At 42.8% G+C, this 1,597-nt stretch overlaps 1 protein-coding gene across 1 annotated transcript in view; it reads left to right on the top strand.

Moving 5' to 3' along the window:
- Positions 1 to 1,597, top strand: part of LOC106536787 (exportin-1) — a gene marked incomplete in the record, with an annotated part of 35,776 nt that overhangs the window by 28,436 nt on the left and 5,743 nt on the right. The window contains 3 exon segments of the mRNA XM_014034110.1: positions 510 to 644; positions 861 to 1,020; positions 1,106 to 1,202. Coding sequence (XP_013889564.1) covers positions 510 to 644; positions 861 to 1,020; positions 1,106 to 1,202 — 392 coding nt within the window.

The raw sequence follows: 1,597 nt of genomic DNA, 5'->3' as shown, positions 1-1,597 counted from the left end.
CACATGTAATAAAACACGTAATAAAACACGTAATAAAACATGTAATAACACACGTAATAAAACACGTAATAAAACACGTAATAAAACATGTAATAACACATGTAATAAAACATGTCGTAAAACATGTAATAAAACACGTAATATCACATGTAATAACACATGTAATAAAAAACAGAATCCCAGTTTGGAATCAGACCTGCTGCAGGTTCCTGCCTGCTTTAACTTTTACACACATGAAAAGTCGGATGTTTCCTCTCAGACTGTGTTACTAACTGATGAACTGAACCTATCAAACACTGTACATATAAATAAAAACATCCAGGTTCCTGTTTGTTTCTTGAACAGACAGTTGGATAGACTGACATGGACATGTTTTCTACAGCAGGATGTAGTAACATGTAGAGTTTTACAGATTGGGATGTTGGAAGTGTTTAAAGATGGACTGAAGTTGAAGCAGAAGTGTGATTTGTGTGTGATTTGTGTGTGTGTGTGATTTGTGTCCTCACCAGGTCTACAGATTTTATACACCCTGCTGCAGAACGTTGCTCAGGAGGAAGCAGCAGCTCAGAGCTTCTACCAGACATATTTCTGTGATATCCTGCAGCACATCTTCTCTGTGGTCACAGACACGTCTCACACTGCTGGTGAGTGCAAACACGCAGCTCCCAATGACTCTTATAAAACCAGTATTCAGCAGATAACAGCTCTGAAGCTGATATTTTAAAGGTTTTACTCAGTTTGTTGATGTTCATATGAATAAMGTGCAGAGAAATCACTGTAAGTGTGATGTCAGAGGAGTGAGCATGTTGTCCTAACCCCTCTAACCCCTAACCTAACCCTAACTGCTGTGTGTCCTGCAGGCCTCACTATGCATGCATCCATCTTGGCCTACATGTTCAACCTGGTAGAAGAAGGAAAAATCACCACGACTCTAAACCCTGCCAACCCTGCCAGCAACCAGGTGTTCATCCAGGAGTACGTGGCCAACTTACTGAAGACTGCCTTCCCCCACCTGCAGGAGTGAGTGCTGACCTGAGCTGACCTGAGCTGACCCAGTGACGAGTGCTGCTGTTAGCTCTGACTGAACCGTGTGTGTGTGTGTTAGTGCGCAGGTGAAGGTGTTTGTGACGGGCCTCTTCAGTTTAAATCAGGACATTCCCGCCTTCAAGGAGCACCTGAGGGACTTCCTGGTGCAGATCAAGGTGAGCTTGTTACACAACTTCAGTAAAGAACTTTACGTTCAGAACTTTATGTTCAGAACTTTATGTTCAGAACTTTACGTTCAGAGGAACAACTGAGTGTTTTCTTTATTCAGCAGTGAAACCATTGATATATATTACGTTATATTGTAGTAATATAATGTTATATATATATATAAACACTGAGTGAAATGAGTTCTTATCATTTGAATTAGCTGAGCTGGCAAACATAAGCTGTGTCCAAAACGACAGGCCGGGTCCTCCAGAGGACCCAGACTACCCGGTCGAGGCAGGCCGGGTCCTCGGTAGACCGGGAAGACCGGAAAAAAAAGAGTCTGTGAATTTGGACGGTCTAGTGTCCCCTCCACCCCGGCGTACATCATGTCACCTAGCAACCA

Source organism: Austrofundulus limnaeus, unplaced genomic scaffold (genome assembly GCF_001266775.1).
Source record: "Austrofundulus limnaeus strain Quisiro unplaced genomic scaffold, Austrofundulus_limnaeus-1.0 Scaffold1974, whole genome shotgun sequence".
Lineage (NCBI taxonomy): Eukaryota > Metazoa > Chordata > Actinopteri > Cyprinodontiformes > Rivulidae > Austrofundulus > Austrofundulus limnaeus.
This window is presented reverse-complemented; position numbering and strand designations above follow the sequence as displayed.